Raw genomic sequence first — 19,493 nt, 5'->3', positions numbered from 1 at the left:
TATATTTTCTTAGTTGTTGGTTTGTAGAATACGTCGCTTTGGGAATTGGCCTCGCGATTATTGACCTGGGACATCCTTATTGGTTGACAACTTGTATACTAATGTCTGTTTTGACGCATAGATATCTCAATTTATCTGGACACAAACTAAACAAATAAATAAGTAAATTTATCTTGTCAAGTATTTCTCTTCTACATTTTATAAATCGGATGGAAAAACATTTTTGATTCTAACACATTCACGAAACACATTTTCAAGCTGTGTATGATCAGTTTAAATGATATTTCACAAATGATGTATAATATGAAAGACGACGGGATGTAGAACAAGCCGAGTAGAGGCCAGAGTGTAATACTTACCAAAGGATCAAACAAAACGGATAGTATCCGGTCTCTTGTCAGTTTACTTCAGTTTGGGTTTTATTCTAACTGTGTAAGTGCTTAAATATTAGCAACTTCTACACCCATTAGAACAATGATTTCAGCATGAATTAGGTCAAACAGTGTTCTTATAATCATTCTAATAAGTAGAGTATTGTGGTAACTCCAATAAAAAATACAAGGAGGTGCGTGATTCAATATTTCGATTTTATTTAAACCATATTCAAGAATTCTACACGTCACTAATCTACAATTACTCAAAATATCTATATTGAGTGATCACACAATGAATCAACGCCCTCTAGTTTTAGCTGTCCGTGGGTACAGGATCTGTAATCTGTGATATCTAAAGGTATACGTCTAGGCAGACGTCCTAACAGATGTTAGGTGCAGAAGAAAACTAGAAGAAAGAAAGAGAAACAGAGCTTATAGATATGGTCAAACTTCATAGGGAATTAAGGCACTTGTCCAGGTCGTCTGTGGTTTGTGACAGCAGACACGATTCAGCGCCTCTGTGGGTCGCTCCAGCATTGTCACTAATCTACATACGCCGTAATTATTGACCAGTGTCCTGGCGGCGACCCATTCAATCTCATCCGAGCAAATCAGACAGCTTCCTTCCTGTAAAAGACCGTTTTCTTTGCCCGATCCAGATTTGTTTGTTTGACCACAAATTAAATTTGTGTCTCGCAGTTGGGGTGCGTCGTTTGCGGCTCGTATGATCTGATTTACACGCGAGATTACAGAGTGCGATTTCTTGCGCTTGTCTTGCAATAGTTAACTCACCCCATATTCCTGATACAGTTGACCGCACCGGGATATTTGATTGGACTTCACCTGGGCCCTGAGGCTGAACTGCAGTGAATCCACAAGCTATACCATCTATATATGCTTAGTGATTCGCCCATCGCGTTTTAATTCAGTTAAAATAGCCAAACTTGTTACAGGTGTATCATTAAATACTTTTAAACTGTTACGATTTAGACGCTGGTAGGCAATGTCTAAAACAGACTTATCAGTGTGACTGCAGCCTTAAATACGTAACAATACGCATAAAATGTACATAAATAACATTATTTAGATTAGTTTAATGACAGAGATGACAAGTATTAACTTATCACTTATTTAAGCTGCTATTTACGTCAGGACCCTCTTCCGCAGATTTATTTATAGCTATATTTACACCGTCAGCACACTTTAAAGGCATGTTGTTTCTAAGGTAGATACAATCAAATAAGTCCACAATCTTTTTCATGGAACTGGTTGGAGAATAAAAAAGACGTACAGCGTACAGAGTAAAACCAGAGCAGCGACGACAAAGTGATAGCTGGCAAATGGTCACACTTTTGTCAGTCAGAATTTTATTTTAACTGTTCATGCAATGCTTAAATAATAGCAAATTACGGACACGCCCCTTAGCACGATGGCTTAAGCATAATTAGGTAAAGAAAAATTGCATTGATGTTTAATACAATGTATTAGACGTCATAAAATAAATCTTGTCAATTTAGTGTTAGTGTTATTCTAGTTGTTCGTGTAAATACCTCAATATTAGCACCAATGCGGTCGTGTGAGTTCATGCTGGCTTCCTCTCGAGATATAAATATCTATTACCTTTATTTTCTCGTAAGTTGAAGTAAATGATTAAACCTAAATGTCTGGCTTTGAATGTAAAAAAAAATACTGTTGCAAGAAATGAATAAAAGTAAATAAATTAATCTTATGTTTTTTGTTCATTTGTTCAGGCTGCATGGTTTCACAGAGAAAGGTTTACATGCTTCAAAGAATTAGATTTTATAGTAAATTCATATCTCCTTTGTATTAAATTCCGCTTGCACACATAAACTTTGTTTCCCTTATATTTCACACACTATAAAAATGTGTCAGTGTATATATGTACAGGAAAAGGATAATGAAGCGTGTGTGCAGTTCATCATGAAGATTGAGTATCGATTAAAAACTCCTAAACACATATGTTAGTTTGAAAATCATGAACTGTATACAACTTGTTGGACATTAATGCGTTGCATGCAGCTGCTCTTATCACCGTATGGTATCAGCGTAATACGATATCCTCTTTTGTACTTCCTTATGTAATTAGGTGTTTGTATACCTACCTGGAGGAATACCACAGGTGTCGGAGATAACACCTGGACTGACAAACAGACAGATCGGTGCCGTTTGATATTACAGAAGTCTGATAGCTACCTGACCCGAGCACCTGATGCCGATCGCAGCGCGGAGTTTTCTCGTACCTTCAACATGCACCGTTAAATTGACTGGGGCTATTCTATCAGCGTGTGCGTTCGGTTTGATGCGATGCTGATTATATATGACCAGAACTGGATTGGCAGTCGTAGTGAGAGTCTCGATGAGAGTATTGATTTGATCAATATGCCAAATCCGTTCTGTAAGGGAATTACACTTGTTACATTCTACATATAGTGTATATGTTTCGTTTGATTATGGGAGACTGTCCCGATGTGAGTTAATTCATTGGATCTAATCAGACAAATAATTAATATCTGTAAACAGCAATGGGTAATGACTATATCCGGAGACATACAACCATTAATATCGACGTACATATATGCATGATGTCAAATCGTGAGATAGATTCACATGCTTCAACTTCTCGAAATTACGTTAATTCTTCTAATTTTTAGGACAGATATTAATAGTGCTGGGAGCAAAGAATCACCCTTCTCTCCCAGATTTCTTGAAAATTAAAGATTTAAATATGTTTTTCATAAGATGGACTAACAATGTGAAAAAAGCCACACTTATTATATACAAAGCGTATATTGGTCCCAAAAATTAGAAGAATTAGGGTAGCTTTGACAACCATGGTCTCTAAGTTCAGGAATGCCAGACGAGCATATATATGATCCACTGTTTTGTATTTTAATTAATTCATTGTTTAATTTATTGTTACAAAACATCGAGTGCTGCGATGAGGTTACGTAACTACTATCCTGCGTACTTCTATAACTTGAAATAAATTTTATCGTTAAGGTTAAGAAAGATCTTTAATATTGGTTAACATTTTTGGTCATAAAGTAAAATACCTCATTGGTATTTAACGCAATACTGTGCGGTGCCAGAGAACTAACAAGTCTAGCGAGTAAAAGTCATGGCCCAAACAGAGAGAGCTGGATTCGAACACGTGACTTTATAGGTCACGGGATGACCTTATAATCTCTACTGTTTTGCGAATGTTTGGCGTCAATCAAGATACGTGTACATGAGTAAAGTAGAGAAGAAAGAGGACACTTGTGGCCAAAAGTATTCGGAAGTCTGTGCTGTTGACAAGCACATCATATATCTGTATAATTGTGGCCTGTTCTTCAAAATAGAGTATCTATTCGCGTGTTAGTATGAAGGCCAATGGTGGCCAGCGGTCCGCTTTGCCGTTTATTTTGTACTTGAATAGAAGAAAGACGCTCCATTTTACCGTTAAATCCACGCATCTCTGCCCTGTTGAGATACACGTGTTGCTAACACGCAAAGGCGATATTTTAGTGAGATCTTAGCTTTGGCATGGTTTAACATGTCTAAAACGTCGCTTTGGTCAGTACGCCAAGACAATATTTGAACTTAAAATGCCGTGTTGTCTGCTTGGCGCATATTGTCATCGCGCCAAAAGTGACATCTTAAAGTTTTGGACACTTTTAAACATTTAAAGTATTGTGTTATCGCGCTGGCACATTTTGGCCAACGTGACAAAAGAACATTTTAGACTTAAAATATCGCGTTCCAGTTAATGATATGCGCATACCCGGAGTTGATCAGTAAACTCCGTTTAGTGCAAATCCACGGATTTTTCCCCAGCAAAACATATAACAATTAATAGTTGGTGGAACTCCCGGTCTCGGGCAAACGTGCAACCGAAAGACAACATTTAACAAATAAAAATGTCGCCTTTTTGTTCTCTTACTCAAAAAGTGAGAAAGACGCGTCATGTTGCCGTTAGACGTACTAAAAGTAAGTAGCCAAGTCATTTTAAAGTTAAATTGATAGGACTTTCTGTCTCTCTGCTCTGAGTATGACATCGCAGCAAAAACGATATTTTAGCATATTTGCAGGATGTTCCCTTGTTGTAATGAGGCGATGATGGTTATACTCTGTAAATAACACAGGGGAATTTCCATTTGGTTCCCTTAGTATAGAATTCTGGGTGTATAGTAGTGCTGCTAGCGTTATGGTGGGAGGAAACCACGCGGAGCCTGAGGAAAACACACGATCCTCCGCAGTTTGTTGGCAGACCTTTCCACATATATACAACCAGAGAGGAAGCCACCATGAGATGGATCTGAAATCACACCGACCGTATTGGTGAAAGGCTCGCGAGTCTTTATGCTGTGCCTCCACGTTTACCACTCGGCCACCGAATCCGCACAACTGTTATACAACATAAATGGTCTTTCGTCACGTTACCTCCAAATCCTGGCCAAACGATGAACTTTGTCATTATATATTATTCACACGAAATTTCAGAATTTAAATCTAATTTTAAAGATATTAATTTGAAGTTAATACGTTTGATTTATTAACCAAGAAAAAGTAATAGATTAGATGGTTTTCTGCCCTTATTCTACATAATACAGACATAAAACTTTCTCTTTTGTTCGGAACATAGCGAAACTGTTGTATTTTTATGACAATAGAGAGGAAAGACCAAAGTTATACCTGAGCAATTTATTTCAGAATGATGGAATCAGAAACTAATCCCAAATTGATTGTGCGCAAATGGTATATTGGAGACAATATGTCCAATTTGAACCCGAGACATGTGAGTCATAAAGCATGAGCACGGCCATCTGATTCCATGCGTTATACGATGTGTGTCAGCAATTCCCATTTATATATGGCACTCCTATACCGTTGTATATTGGTGGCGATTAGTAAAACTGAATTGGTTTCCGACGAAACATCACCAATGAATGGAATATCTGTATCAGTGGGGACTAGCCTTTATTTGTAATTGGAGAAAATATGATGGAAATTAGGGCTGATTTTTCCATCACGATCAAATCAGGGCTTGGTCAATTGTTGTAAGCCAGCTCTTTGATGACGAATCTATTGAGTAGCTAAAACGTACATTATATCTGCTCACATCAGTAAAACTGATGACTCCTTATTGGAGATTCAGAATAAAGCATATGCTGAGTGAAATCTTTGTATACAACTACGTTTAATCTCGCCGTCGGCTTAAGAAGCCAAACATAAAATCACATAATCAGTTCCAACTCCAAGTAATCTGCTTTGTGGTCTTGAAGTATCAGCGCGCAATATAGCTTTCAACTATATATATATATATATATATATATATATATATATATATATATATATATATATATATATATATATATATATATATATACATTTGAATATATATTTTCAAAGGGGATTGTATATATATTGTCTTGTTATATATAACAATAGTATTTCATATTTTTCCTGAGGTTCCTAAATCATAACCAAATAAAACTAAAAAAAAAAAAACATCTTAAGCGTATTTCCACATGTACCTCTGCGGCTTTGTGATCGAAGTAGAACTGTAACGAGCGGAGAACAGTTAACAGGAAATCTCCCTTGCCATTTGTTTCTGAGCAGGCAGGGTAATTCTTAAAAATCGTTTTTGCGTTACACAGGATGAAAATGTGGGTCATAACAAGTAGGTGACGTGATGACACTGCTATACAGTCTATCTAGGAATTCATATATGATAATTAAAGACGTACAGCACAGAAACGGTCAGGCGTATATTTGTGTCATGCATGCTAGCTTATGGGAATGCAGGAAGGACACCAATCTCGTCACCGGAATTAATGTCATCCTGTCATACTTATATTATTTATTTCTTTTTTTATCTTTAGCTTCACAAAAATTTATCGACATAACTGTGCCTTTTCTTTGAATATCAGTGAGTATAAAATGTCATTAATGTCCATGCTGATTAATGGCTTTTGACCAAATATTATTAAATGTTTGAACACTGAAATTGCGACGCCATCATATATATATCAGCTGGTTGGCTAGAAAAAAAAACTCTCTTGAATACACAATTATTCCAAAACGTAACTCTCTTGAATACGCAATTATTTAGAACCATAACTGTCTTGAATACGCAAGCATTCAAAAACATAACTCCCTTGAATACACAATTATTCAAAAACATAACTCTCTTGAATGCGCAATTATTCAAAATGTGTTACACAGAAGACTTTCCTTTGTAACACGCATTATATTTAAAGGGTATTACACACACACTTCACTAAAACTCCAACATCATCAGTAAAATAGTTTATGGTAAAAATAGTTTCATATTTTGATATATGATTTGACCTTAATCCAGAAAAAAAGGTTTTCAAAGCTGAATGCGTTCATTGCTTAACACATTAGGTACAACATTTAACATAGCATAGATTCTGATCACAAAGGACGTATAAGATTTATGGATATCTTTCGATTACACTTCTTTATACTGCCTTGGACAATGGATTTCAAATGTCACGGACATCATTCTTCATGAGGCCTTTGTGACAATAAGCGCTTCACTATATATACGCTTATAGCGGTTTTCAAGGTCTGACGTTCGTTCAAGACCGGACATGCACTTGTCTGTCCTTCGTCAACATGACAACGTCAGATGTGAGAAAGTCCAGTCGCCAGTAACTTGCCAAAAGTCATTCGGTAGATCAATCGTGCACTCTTGAGTATGAAACATTCTTGAGTATGAAACCGATTCCAATTCGCCTTACACCAATCTCTTATATTCCGAAAGCTTAGATTAAACTATAAACGTCTTCAAACAAAAGACGACCAGAAGTCAAGATTTTAACCACATTAATGGAAAGAGGCCTTCAACGGTGTCCCTGCATGGTAATTTTAAATTGGGAAAAACTAAGTAAGAAACACTGAAAAGGGCAAAAAAAGTCTTTAACTTGTGCTTCGCATTGCATGTTTGTTGGCAATGATGTAAAACAATGTGTTTTGAATTCTATGTCTACATTAGAAGGAAATCCTTCTCACGGGTTTTTATACATTATTCAAACATTTCACTCATAGCTAAGAACATAGCTAAGAAAATAAGTAAAGTTATTCGATATAGCGTCCAATGGTCTTCCCACGGATTCTCGCTTCTTCGTCCTTTGATTTCTTTCACTTTAATCCAAAGGAAACGGATACGCACATAGCTCAACACTTTACACATGGTATTCAGTGTATATATAGTTCATATCCAGACCCAAACCACCATTGAGAATTAACTGAACTCAATCTTTTAGCTTGGTAGTCATTCGTAAACGCCCCCTTTCCTGACCTAAAATTCAACGTTTTATGTATATCGATTGTTAGCATCCTGTAATCCACGGATGCATGTGCACATGATGGATTTTAAATACAATTCAAGGCGCTATTCTATTTAAAATTTCAATAAACATCATTTAATGTGAATGCGTCATAACTGCATGCAAAAGAGAGTGGTAATGGTGGGAGCCCTTATTCCATGTGCTCACTTTAATTGTGGTTCAAGGCGTTCCTAAATTCAGATTCTTGCTATACTCAGGATTACTTCAATTAATATTAGTTATATTCCTGCATATTCAGGGGCAGACTGTTTTAAAACTCCGGTGTAACATATTCTACCTCCATATGGCGTGCATGTGACTAGGCGTATGAAGACAGTCGGTGGGAGAGAGGATGATTTTAGGAACAGACGAGGCCTTATACACATTAGCAGGTCCCCTGCAGGAGCCAACAACAGTCGTTCGCTTCCAGCCTAATTGCGATCCGTTGACACTATTTTGCGAGAAGGTGAAACAGCCACGCGGCCGTACAAGATGATGAATTACGAAGTGAAATCGTCGATCCTAACACCCCATCCACAAGCTTTACCCTCACTCATCCCTCCGTCAAGGTCCCTTCAAATTTCTAATGCGCCTGATTGAACTAGCTTCTGGTGAAGGTTAGATTGATGGGCACAGTTACAGATAGGTGGTCAATGTTTCGAGATTAGTCGAACCAGTTTAGTCATGACTTCTGTGCACCATGTTGCTTTAAGCTCTGTATCCCACAAATAACTTACCTTGCTCTGTAACCCGAAGACAGCCGGGTGCTAAGCCTGCCATTTTTACAGCATAGATTGCGTGCTCTCCTTGAGAATATCTGTCAGAAAAAATAAATCCTGCACACTTATCGCCTTCTTAATATTGAAAGGCTTCTGAGCACTACCAAAATGACACAAATAAAGTTGAAGTAGCACATCATAAAATTTTAGTTTTTTAGGTCATTTTATATTCCTGATTAGCTTCGCGGAATCTCACAAAAATCTAATGCTGCAAAATTCTTTTCCTGCATGTTAATGTGGGTTGATATTATACAGGGTTTAAATATTCTTGAGTGCGGCGTGAAAAATCAATCAAATAAATAAATAAATAGAGTTTGGTTCAACTGTAATCAGAATCCTTCTCTGTAAAGTATACACCGGATAAACCTCCATCAGTAACGAATATACGGATTAATTTTTTGATATATGATGCTTGTAATTAAAAAAAACTGTTCTTTGTAAAGCATCTTTACAGTGAATGTTGCATGGAGATGGTCGAGGGTTTGCCTCGGACTCTAGACACGGTTTCCTCCCACCATAATGCTGGCTGCCGTCGCAGAAGTTAACTATTCTTGAGTATAGCGCAAAACACGAATGAAATCAATAAACAAATAAAGAGTCCCTTGCAACTAGATGGGATTGCCAACCTGCTCACAGGGACAGATCGCCTGCGAAATGACGCACGGGATTCCCCGGTATGCTGTTGAAGTTGTTATATACCAGGTGTAACCCATGAAATAGGCCAAGCTAAAATTTTCGTTGCTGTCAGCCTACTTTATGCCGTTAAATGCAAAGGACAATCTCCTTTCCCGTCTGATGTTGCTATTTGAAGCCAGTTTTGTCTTACGAATTATACCGTGAATATATGGCAGTGTCTTTAATAAATATTTATTACAAAGCTAAACTGATAGACAGATGCCCCTTTCTTAACTGAGTGTAATTGTACGACATGCTGTTGGCTGAAGTAAATATCGCTGAACTTTCCATGGAAGAACACTGTACATAATCTGTATCCATTTACAATAATACATGTATATTCCAACTTATCTAACATATGGCTTGACAATATGTGAACAAATATGGAAAAAAAGAATATCTTCCGTAGTTCAAATTACTCCCCCCCCCCAACATTAACTCACTGTGTTAAGCACAAAAAAAAGAAAGGATGCAACAATAGGACTCGAGCGCGTTGCAAGAGTCCTTAGCATTGAATTTACAAATTGCAAAGTACTGTCTGAACAATGTATTAGCAACAAATTATGTGTGTGATAATTTACAAAACTAATAAATTTCTTCAGAAATGTGTAAAGTGGAATGAATTGTTAGTGGATTAGTGCTTCACGGCTTTCATTGTTTTACCAATCTGAAGAGGATCTTGCCTCAGAATTGTACACGAAGATGTGAACGTTTATTAAATAACGTTTTAAGGTAGGCAACGCGTGGTTATTACTGACACAAAATAGAATTTAACTGTTCGTTGTACTGTCCTTTCATTGGATGTATATGTCTACAATTGCACTTAAACACACGTCAATAATTCGCTCTAATTCACTTCAAAGTAATCGTTCGACCCAGTTAAATACTAAATCTAGCTCTCGCCGCTTCGCTTGGGATGGAGTAGCAGAACCGGAGTAGCAGAAGTAAACCTAAGTGAAAATTTGTACAGTTTGACGTTATACACCATACAGAATGAATAAATAGATATAGGCCTCAGTAAACCGCATTCGTTTGATTAATTACTGCATCTTTTCCATGGCGAATGTTACATTAATGTTATAACCGTCTTGAATAATATTGTCTATTATTTATTGAATTATTGAATTATTTATTTATTGCTTAGTTATTTATTCATTCATTCACTTATTTCCTTTGTTTACATATTTTCATTTATTTTGATTAACGTCCTACTGAGAAAATTATATGATTTAATTCATCCCATTACACAATTCTGACCAATTCGTAAATGGTATCTTTGAAAAGTAACTTTTAAAGGAAATCATAAGTGACGTCGCCATTCTGGGAGATTTTTATTTCAACATTGCAAATTCACCTGAGCAGATAATGTCAATATAGAATTCACAAAGAATGACGTCCATTCATTTGGGAATGATGGGAAATACAGGCTACACTGCAGCTCGGATACATTTAATGGAATCTTCCTGTAGGCACAACAACAACATCATCATGCACTGACATAGTAATTAATTATCTCCAACAAAAGAACTCAGTGTGCATGGTCTTTAGCAGACCCAGGCACGCCTGTCGCTTTAATGAAAGCTGGTGGAGGTTGGGCTTTGCTAGCAGAGAGCAGGCTCCTATCCGTATGGGGGAGGGGGGTAACCCCAGCACTCAGGTAGTTAACGGGGTGTGAGACAAGTGACAGTGGTAATAAGTTTGGTGTCAAGTATTGTACTCCAAGTTATATTAATTCGGAGAATCCACGCCACCGATTATCAAATCCACAATAGACCCAATGAGCCATGCTACAGCGCAGAATCTTGAAAAGTCATGTTAAACAAACGAGTCCTTTGACATTTAAATTGGATATAGCGCCTTAACGACTTTAATGACTCCAGTTGACATGGCAAATTTGCACTGAACAGTTACAAATGCATAAAGCAAATGTAAATTTGCTATATACAGTACATAGAGTTACTTCTATTCTCAGGTTTTGAATTCACCTAAAAAAACACAGTACCGGTATGTATATTTCGTTTCTAAGAATACATTTCACTTCAACGTTTCATGAAACAACCGTTTTTTTTTTTTTTTGATTTTTTTTTTTTTTTTTTTTTTGCTGCCAAGGCAATTAAATGAATGCCCAAGAACCTGTCTTTAACGATGTAAATGATGGGAATGTGTTACCTTAAGGTTTATTCGCCAACACAAAACATCTCGAAGATCTCGAAGCAACGCGGGGAACGATGTCAAGCAGATTGTTAAGTGGGCAGTAAATATTCTTATCAATGGTAATAACACGTTTTTCGGTGACAGGGATGCGTAGAAAAAGAGAATAGCAAGTAGAAGGCTTTTTTCGAAATGATAAGTTGTAATTTCACTTATCTGTTTTTCTTATCTAAACTGCCGAGGGTAATGCGACCGTGAACAAAGGGTTTAAGCATTTACACAGCCAGCATAACACGCGACAACCATAAAACATGCAGGAAAAGCCGAACTAGATAACGAGAAGCAGGTGGGAAAGACGAGCAATTTGTAGTAATTTGTCTGCGGAACGTATCCAATGACAACTTGAGGTCGCCGCCACGCGAAGCGAGATCCACCACCCCATTGGACGCTTTTCCAATAACCAGGCGCACGGTCGGCCAATCAACATCGCTCATTTTACACTTCGCTTTCAACCAATCTCTTACTGTTTCTTGGGTTTGGACAGGCAATAAAACTATAGCCGCGTGCGTATAGGATAACTATACAAATAAAATATTTGGAAAGTGAAGATATAAGAGAAGTCCAGATCTGTCAACCAGGGCGCAGCTGAAGTTCCGAGGGTCAATATGAAGGAAGAAAACAACTCACCGACTCCTGCCATGAAAACAGCCAACTTCGCAGCCATATCTGCTTCTGTGCAGAGGTATCCAAATATTCCGTATCCACTGTTCGGTCAAACTTTCCCGTACATTCCCTGGGAGTGGATGACGGCTATCCCATCCATGCCGAGCATAATGAGTCAACACATTCAGTCCATGGAACGCGCCAGATGCGAACAAATGAGCCAAAATTCGGACGAGGAAACCAAGTCGGAGGCGAGGACTCAATCCCCAAAGTCCTCTTCGGAACCTTCAGCTTCTTATTCCTCACCTAAGACTCTGGCACAACCCACATCATCTCCTCTCATAAAGTTCTCAATAGACGACATCTTAAAGCGAAGGGAACCTCAGAGACAAACGACGTTCGTGTCGTTAGCCACTGCTTATCCCTTATCAAAAATGGTAAAATCTGAACTTGACGAGGATATGGAAGGTGGTGTTTTCAAGGGGAATTCACACTGCGACTTCATAGATAACGCCAGATACTCATGGCTTCAATGCACGCGTTACCGGCCCCCAAAGTTACCACGTAAGTACATATATATTTGTGATTATTCATCTTTAGTCATTGTAGAAGTTAATGTTGTTTTTGGGGTAATGTTTTTTTACCCCAAACAACTTTAGAGAATGACTTGTTTCATTTGCTTTAGCTTCAAAATACTAATATATGTTCGTAAATTGAATCCGTGTTTTGAGTGTTACAGTTCCTAAATGAATCAAATCTCTCCAAATTAGTTGACATCTGGCGTTTTTGATGTATCATAAATGTTATGTATGGCTTATAGTTTAATGGCTCTTAGTATTACATTTTCATTGAATATATTATATTTATAGGCGTTACGTTGCAGTCCAAATTCACATGTTAACTGGATTTTCAGTTCCTCCGTCACATGTAATAATTTAAGGTTATGTTATCACCACACATATAATTTTCTTTTTATATAAAATCTCTGTGTTTAATTTGGAAATCTTTTAAGGTTAGGAAAAATTTATCAGTCGTTGTTCGAGTATGTGCAATGTCTCTTGGGATATGCAATAATAGCTTCAAATGCAAGACCTAAAAATCAACCAGTGTGACTGTACGCTACAGTTAATAAAAGCGCATTTATAGTAAACCTCCCATTCTAACGGTTACACCTGACCTTTTACCATCTACCATGCTATCATCGCTGCTCTAGTTTCACAGTTTCTGGTTTAGTACTTTTTATTTTTATTTTGCATTTTGATACATGTGCCATGATGGTGAATTTAACACACCTAAATTTTGCGTTGCCTGCGGAATAGATCTGGTTTGATTAATCCGCTTATGGAAGGTAAAAAAACAACCCATTCTCTTTAAGTTGACCGTGAAATTGGAGTCAGTTGGCATATAAAAAGCAGTTGTTTTTCTATGTCGTGTGATTTTGTTCGCTTGAATGTTTCTCGCATAAAGACATACACTTCGTTCTAACACGCCCCATTAACGCACAATCATTCGAAAAGCAACACGTACAACATCGCTTCAGTGCCTCTGTGTTTGATCACGACAATGTAACCGAAACAGTCCGCAACCCACAGAGTTTGGGCCAAGACTTGTAAATAATACTCACCAAGCACGGATGATGTAACTTAAAGATCATTATCTCGCCTGCTCTTCTTCGCCGATTTTTTTCCACATCGACGGATCAGAAGACGTTTGTGTATTTACCTGGGGGGATTTTCACGCCTCAGTCTGGACAGGTGTGAGACGAAGACTTTCCCGACCCCCTTCGGAGCACATTAGATTCATATAACAGGCAAACACTGAGCCCACTGGCGAAGTTTGTATTGGTATGATTATAGCGCGGGGGGAAATCTTTGAAATTTTGTTTAAGCTGAGGGAGTCAATTAGCATCACTAACTCGCTGACTACTCAATTAAAGTTGGTAGAGAGAGTAAACAGATTTGGGGCATTGCTGGCTCTTAAAGACGCTGAGCTAACACAATGGCGCACTGCTTCAACAATGCGTCTAATCAAGTTGATATCGTTTTGATTTCTTGTCAAAGGCTTAAATACACTGTATCGAAGAGAGGTTGAATTGGCCCCGGGGGCTATGAAAAGTAACCGCTCTAACATACAGCTACATGAGCTAAAGATTTTCTGGCCGTGGACGTGGATGGCAGACTGGGATAATGACAACCCTGTCCCCTTCGTCGTATTTGCTGGCAGGTCTCATTGTGAGCCCTCAGACAGACAAACATCTCTTGGTCCGTCTTGAGAAAGGCCTTGCAATCTAGTGAATGCCCAGGAACATAGCAATTACGTAGTTTAGATAGTTTCTTCTTTCTCAGAGGAAACCGATAGTTATAGTGAGCGTAATCAAAGTATAATTTTGTGGGTACCGACAAGTCGCTCAAAGTAAACAAGGTCACACTAAGACGTGTAATTTCGGGGTTTGCCTTGCAGGCATCAAGAAGAAGGAAGGTGGTAAGAAGCGGAAATTGGGACGGAATCCCCGTGTCCCGTTCACACAGCACCAAGTGGCGGCTCTGGAGCAGAAGTTTCACCGTACCCATTACCTCAGTAGTGCCGATGTTGCCGAGCTGTCCACCGCTCTCAACCTCACCGAAACCAGGGTAATTTACTGCAAGCCAAATAAGTTTCATTGGGTTTTTATAACACTGTAATCAGAACTATAAAACTATACTTGCCATCATAATTAATTAAGTATAAAGCGTCACTCAAAACAGAATATCACACACGGGCTCTACCCAGTTTCCTCCTATCATAATGCTTGCAGCCGTCGTATAAATGAAATATCCTCGAGAACGGTTTAATACACCAATCAAATAAATAAATAAATAGAGAATACACTGTTAAAACCAAGGTAATCTGCCAAAGTCGTAAGTTCAATCAAGTTTTATAACACCATAATTGTCATCTATGAGCTATTAAACAAAGGTCAGATGAAAAAGTTAAATTAATCTAAAAACAATATATACCGTTAAAACCACTGTTTTATAACCTCCCAGTTTGCGACAAGGTAGTTCAATAAAATATTAAACAAATACCTTTTCAAAACAAAGTGTACTGTTAAAACCAATGTATTTACATTAAAGTCACCTAAGTTCCACTGAGATTTATAACCCTAAAAGTTCGAAGATGTATCAGCTAATACTGGTTATGTGATATTTTATATTTAAAATTTTAGCCAAACTTAGATGGCAATGAAGATATCCAAAATCAAATATAAAGCAGCAATTTTAGTTCATATATTACATACGGTTACACAAGTTTGTTTAGGTTAAGTTCAAAACTGTAGACTTAAACTTACATCTGATGTTACGTCCTACCGTGCCCAGGTAGCACAATTAGATATTAAACAATTAGTAACTTTTCCCGTTAAATACAAAATATGCTATTCAGAAAAAAACAGGGTAATTTGTTAAAGTCATATAATTTCTATTAACTTTTATAACTTTGAAATACGATCAAAGTAACATAATGCGTCATTCGGGAAATTCCCATTTTAAATTTAATATACTCTTAAAAACCAGGGTCATTTACCAAAACCACAAGTTCCGTTAAATTTTATGACCATTAATTGCAACCACTGTAATAAAATGGGTCATCGAGTAAGCAAACCCCAGTTGAATAAATATAAGTATATACTGACAAAACCAGGGTAATTTTTATTATTACACAAAATTATTATTAAATATCGCCATTTATGCCAGCTTTTATCGAACCATGTAACTAAACACTTTCATATAAACAAGATGTAAAAGTTTCGCGCACAGTTCCAACTATAAAGCGCATTTGTTTATGTGGATGGTTGAAAAAGTCATCTGTAAATGTAATATTGTTTGACAAGAAGTTATTTGATCTTTTCCCTATTATTATCCCTTAATGTATACCTGTATAAAGTGTCTGTTTCACGATTTTCTGTCGCCTTCGTTCAATCACCCTAGACAAAAAATAGCTAATTTGTTCATTTTGAGTTGATATAAAATTTCAGAGTCGCGTTTCACTCTTGTGACACAATTAGTATACATTGAAAGTTTGAAGCTACGCTGTTCTCTATGAGTGGCAAATAGAGTCACTAAATTGGGAGTAAAGCCCAGAAAGTGATTAATAGGGTTTTAATTACAGTGACAGTAACTACCTTCAGGTAAATGTCACAGTGACGAGAAAATGGCTAGGTAGACCCGCTGGTCCAATTTAGTGGAAAGATTGGGAAATGATAGAACAAAATTGATGGGTCAAGGGATTTGCCAGTTGACCAGGCCATCGTGTTCGGAGTAGTGATTGCCAAGACTTTGGTAGAAATAGTTCAGCGATCACAGCATGGGATATCTATTTGTGCGACGCAGCAGAGGTCTGACCCAGCGGGGCCCACATGAGGCCCTTTTAACCCGTGTGCTTCCGTAGGGGTGTGACCCAGTCATGAGTTAACACGACACCCGCCATGTAACCCACAGTTCGAAATTACCAAGCCGTGACAAACACTCCACTAGCTTTGTCCGACTCAGTGAAAACGCGATTGGATTTATAAAGGATACTGCTACATTCAGAACATTGTGGATCATTAATTAAAGGGCTGGAGTTGATCAGCGGTGATAGATAGGTATTAAAATTCCCAATGGCTAATGTAATTACTGACATTTTCTTTGATGGAATTTGGCGCGTGAATGATCCCAAGATTGAACGAAAAGAGTAATAGAAATATATCCACATGACTGTGTGGATGTTACTCCGTGTTACACACGCGCACCTTACCTTGCTGTAACACACACAAGTTGTTTTGGACGACTAAATTTTTTAAAATGGACTCTCTTATCCCATATATAAAATATGTCACTAATGACAGTTTAATCGTCATCATATAGACCTACTAAAATGAACACAGAAGGAATATCACATATTTAAATCCAACCGAAAAAGCTCTGATTCTTACGGAAATACCTTTGTACAATTAAAGCAAACTTGTTCATTTCCTCATTTTTGTTACAGGTAAAAATTTGGTTTCAAAATCGAAGAGCTCGGGAAAGACGAGACCGAGAAGGGGCCTCAAGGTCAGACTTGTCGGGAAATAAACCTATGACGTCATCAGCTACTACGTCATTTCCTCTACCCACAATACTTGCCTGGCCATCTCCGGTAGCACCCAACCCGTCAACCCTAACACAGTTCACCAATGCTCTCATTCCTGGAGGAAAGTCAGCCTTCAAACCTGTGTCTTGATGGAAACACACGAAGAAAGGCCCGAGACACTGTGTTGTATCCCAGTGATGTAGACGTGCTCAATAAGTGAAACAATAAAAACTGTGCTCTACAAGTAGTGCAATAAACGTGTGTTGCGGATTATATACGTGTTTCACGAGAAACATGAAATATCGTGTTTACAAATGACACAATAAACTGTTTCACGAGTAACACAAAATATGGTGTTTTACACAACGGACTATGTTCACGAGTAACAAGAAGCTCGTGCTCCACAAATAATATAACAAAGTGTGTTTTACTATAACACCACTTCCCAGCAGGTTGTGTTAAAGAATGACATTATCAATTTATTCCACACACGCTATATGTATGTACTTATGCTAATTCTTGTTAATAATTTCCAATAAGTTTGTGTATATAATATTTAATAAATATGTGTTCTCCAAATCAAGTCCAGTCCTTGTAAAGACGCCTGTGGATATCTGATTGTTTCTTTTGAAGCCAGGGTATGTAAGTTGAGCCCCTTAACTTTGATAGTACTGCTGTAAATGTTCACATACCCAAATATCTAGCTGTCTAATGTTGTTTCCGTAGTAATTTATTTACTTATTTATTTGATTGGTGTTTTACGCCGTGCTCAAGAATATTTCACTTATACGACGGCGGCCAGCATTATGGTGGGAGGAAAGTGGGCAGAGCCCGCGGGAAACGCACGACCATCCGCAGGATGCTAGAAGACCTTCCCACTTACGGTCGGAGAGGGAGCCAGCATGAGCTGTACTTGAACTCACAGCGACCGCATTGGTGAGAGACTCCTGGGTCATTACGCTGTGCTAGCGCGCTAACCAACTGAGCCCGTAGTAATTACTAACTAGTATAAAAATATCCGTAGTAATTACTAACTAGTATAATAATAGCCTTATGTTCCTTATCGAAACAAATTCTGGGAATCTTCACGAGGAGGCTATACTGTGAATATGCATAATTCGTTAGGGCTAATATAAAAACATTTGAGCGTCCATGAGACTCAGGATCAAACCCGGGGCCGGTCATAACAAAGACTTTAAACATGATACTTGATGCTGCCTTGCTTGGCGCTCAGCACTGAGAGGATAGAGAAAGGAAACATGACTGGTTCGCCCAGTATGAGCATAATGTGACCAGGTAGGGTGTCATGTCTTGTGTCCTCGGTATGATATTTCAGAGGAGGCAACACTTTGGCGGCTTCGACTCGCCTTACCACCAAACGACACAATATATGTACACACACCTAATGACTCTTCGTCGTCATATGACTAAAAAATTGTTAAGTACGACGTTAAACCCAAAGCATACATACATACATACATACATACATGTACATACATACATACATGCAGGACAGGGCAAATACCCCGTGTCCCGGGACATACTTATTGTTAACTTAGTCATATTACTGATCTCAAGTTTCACCTTAAGCACTAAGCTTTGAGTTTATTACAGCAGTTTACACCTACAATTTGGTTCATCATATTTTCAGCACGGAAAGCAGTTCAGTAGTCATGATTATTCGATAGCTTTCAGGAACCTGGGGTAGGGTCAGGGCGACCAGTATATACCCATCGCCTCAGCGAGGAAGTACAGGACGGGGAACTATAAAACCGTTGACCAGGCCACACTCAGGACTGAAATAAGGTCTGCTGATCACTCTGTGGGTGCGCCAACTTCTCCATCTGATCAGTGTGCAATACCCACAACCCACCCACCAAGCGCTCTGTCCGTGGGGTCCTGGCCATAATCGACCGACGACGCTGGTATGGCTGTTTTGGTAGTATAACATTCTTTGAAGATCATTTGTCGTCCACCAATATGGTGTGTGTGTGTGCATATCTGTACCTCACTCACGGGAAAGTTTGTAATCTGTAATTTGACAGAAGTTAGTGATTTACTCCGGGGTCTTTTTTACTTTGAAGTTCACTGCTCATTTGATGACACTTTAATTGTAGACAAACTTGTTTGCATTGTGCACATGTAATACAAGAAAACAATCCAGCTTGAACCCAAGTAGATCCAGGTTCAATCCTGGTTCGGGTCACACCTAAGACCATAAAAGAGGAAATTGTAGCCTCCTCGCTTGGCGTTCAGCATTGAGGGTATAGTGCAATGGCTGGTTGACCAATATCAGTATAATGGCTCGGATCGGACGGCTACCTTGTCTTCGGTAAGTCGTCTCATTGAAGCAGCACTGGAACTAAAAGAACGGTGGAAATCCGTCCTGCAACAAGGATATGTCA

At 38.2% G+C, this 19,493-nt stretch overlaps 1 protein-coding gene across 1 annotated transcript; it reads left to right on the top strand.

The window, feature by feature from the left end:
- Positions 1-12,002: 12,002 nt before the first annotated feature.
- LOC135467439 (homeobox protein XHOX-7.1-like) lies at positions 12,003-17,238 on the top strand. Its single transcript, XM_064745212.1, has 3 exons — positions 12,003-12,564; positions 14,461-14,630; positions 17,008-17,238. Exons 1-3 carry the CDS (start codon positions 12,003-12,005, stop codon positions 17,236-17,238), a joined length of 963 nt encoding a protein of 320 aa, XP_064601282.1.
- Positions 17,239-19,493: the final 2,255 nt, after the last annotated feature.

This window comes from Liolophura sinensis, chromosome 6, assembly GCF_032854445.1.
Source record: "Liolophura sinensis isolate JHLJ2023 chromosome 6, CUHK_Ljap_v2, whole genome shotgun sequence".
In the NCBI taxonomy this organism is placed as follows: domain Eukaryota; kingdom Metazoa; phylum Mollusca; class Polyplacophora; order Chitonida; family Chitonidae; genus Liolophura; species Liolophura sinensis.
The sequence above is the reverse complement of the archived record's forward strand: the minus strand, read 5'-3'. Positions and strand labels throughout refer to the sequence as shown.